The 1,839-nt window shown below is 69.7% G+C and overlaps 1 protein-coding gene across 1 annotated transcript in view; it reads right to left on the bottom strand.

Annotated features, from left to right (window-relative positions):
• Positions 1 to 1,839, bottom strand: part of H696_00565 (hypothetical protein) — a gene marked incomplete at both ends in the record, with an annotated part of 10,622 nt that overhangs the window by 3,252 nt on the left and 5,531 nt on the right. The window contains 5 exons of the mRNA XM_009494441.1: positions 20 to 196; positions 284 to 662; positions 811 to 973; positions 1,063 to 1,198; positions 1,383 to 1,410. Of these exons, the coding sequence (XP_009492716.1) occupies positions 20 to 196; positions 284 to 662; positions 811 to 973; positions 1,063 to 1,198; positions 1,383 to 1,410 (883 nt within the window). The remainder of the gene's footprint in view (positions 1 to 19; positions 197 to 283; positions 663 to 810; positions 974 to 1,062; positions 1,199 to 1,382; positions 1,411 to 1,839) is intronic.

Below are 1,839 nucleotides of genomic sequence, written 5' to 3'. Positions count from 1 at the left end.
GGCGAGGGACAGTACGCACCGACATCCACCGGGTATGGCTGCCAGAGGCCAGCCACGGCGCCAGGATGCCCGGGAACCGGGACATCGCCTGTCAGTGCCAAAACCACCCGGCTCTGCCAGGCAGACTGGGTGTTGTGCGGATCGATCGGCGACAGGGCCACCATGGTCCGGCGGTCGGCGCACAAAATAAGCAGGTCTGCCAAAGGGGCGGTCAGCCGACAGGCAAGGAGCTGGCGAGCCATCGGGAGCATGGGAGGAGGCGGGCATCGGCCACAGCGCGCACCTGGCAAACAGTCGCCATCAAAGTCCACATACGGGAAGGCTGTCAGAGGGGCCGGCTCGCAGCCGGCCAGTGTGGCCAGGGCCCGATGCGGCTCGCCCGTCGGCAGGACCCAGCTTCGCAGGGTGGCACCGGCGCCGGACTCCGCCGGCTGAAACCCCAGCAGCATCGGGTGCCCGGTTCCGAGGGGGTCCGCCGGCAGGGGCATCCCCAGGCTGGCGACCGGCTTGCCGGCCCGGTGAAAGCCCGGCTTGTCCTCCGACGCGGCGAAGAGCTGGGTTGTCGCCGGTGGCGCGGTGTACCCCCCGGAGAAGACATTCCCGGGGAGGGTCTTCTCACAAGTGACAGCCATGTCAAAAAGCCCATCTGCATTTGCATCCAGCTGTGGCGGTGTCGACGGTGGCGGTGGCGGTGGCGGTGGCGGTGGCGGTGATGGTAACAGCGCCCCAGGGCGCGGCAGGTGCGATCGTGAGGTGTGAGTGGCAAAGGGCAAAGGGCAAGACCAGGGTCAGCTCGACCGGGGCACGCACCACCAGGGTGCCGGCGACCGAGCTGCCAGCCTCGCAAGACACCGGGACCGCGGGGAAGCGGGGATCCGCCGCGAAGAGGGGTCGCGCGCCTGCCATTCGCAGGAGGAAGCTGGCCTCTTGGCGGCCAGCGGCGTCGGGATCCAGCAGACACACAAGATCCAAGCTAGGCAGGGAAGCAGGCGTCAGAGATCCGTGGCATTCGAGCGAGCGGACGAGGGGGGCGAAGCAATCATGCATCATGGCAGCACGTACAGCCCATCGCCATCGAGATCGGCGCTGCCGCTCAGCCGGCCGGAGCATGAGCCCCACGGCCGGTCAGACCCGGGGACATCGAGATCCCCGGGAACCTGGCTGAATGCCACTCCCTCGGAGGCCGGGACCGGTAGGTCTGGGCCGCTTGAGGACGAGAGCGGCCTCACGGGCTCCGGGGAGGACATCGGGGGCGGGGCGAAAGAGAGGTGTACAGTGGGGGGGGGGAGGGGGGGCGTCGGCAAGTCGGGGCCCTGAGCAAAAGGCAGGTTGGGGACAACAGGGAGTGGGGGGGGGGGGGGAGGATGTGGGGTGCCGCTCACGGCCTAACACCGTCCCGAGATCGCGGCCCTCTTTTGGGACTCTAGCCATCCGTGCCGCCCCCCGGCCCCTCCGGCCCCAAAAGGTAAGCCACCCGCCAGCACACACACTCAGGTGCACACGCGACAGAACCACAGCAGGCAAACAGGTCTATGGTGGGTGTATTATTCGTTGCCCCATCGAGGCGGGAGACCGGGGGAAGGAACGCGCCGCACAGGGCACGGAGATCACATCCCGCTTCGGCGGGAAAGGCATCGACACGCATCTCTCTTCTCTTGCTCCCGCTCAGAAGAGACCAGCGGATCGGGTGGGGGGGGGGGGGGGGGGGGGCGGGGGGCCAGACGGGCCAGCTCCGGGGAGGGAAGGGAGCGCCAAAAAAGGAAAGGGGGGGGGGGAGGGGGGGGGGGGGGGGGGGGGGGGGGGGGGGGGGGGGGGGGGGGGGGGGGGGGGGGGGGGGGG

Source organism: Fonticula alba (genome assembly GCF_000388065.1).
Source record: "Fonticula alba strain ATCC 38817 unplaced genomic scaffold supercont2.1, whole genome shotgun sequence".
In the NCBI taxonomy this organism is placed as follows: Eukaryota; order Rotosphaerida; family Fonticulaceae; genus Fonticula; species Fonticula alba.
This window is presented reverse-complemented; position numbering and strand designations above follow the sequence as displayed.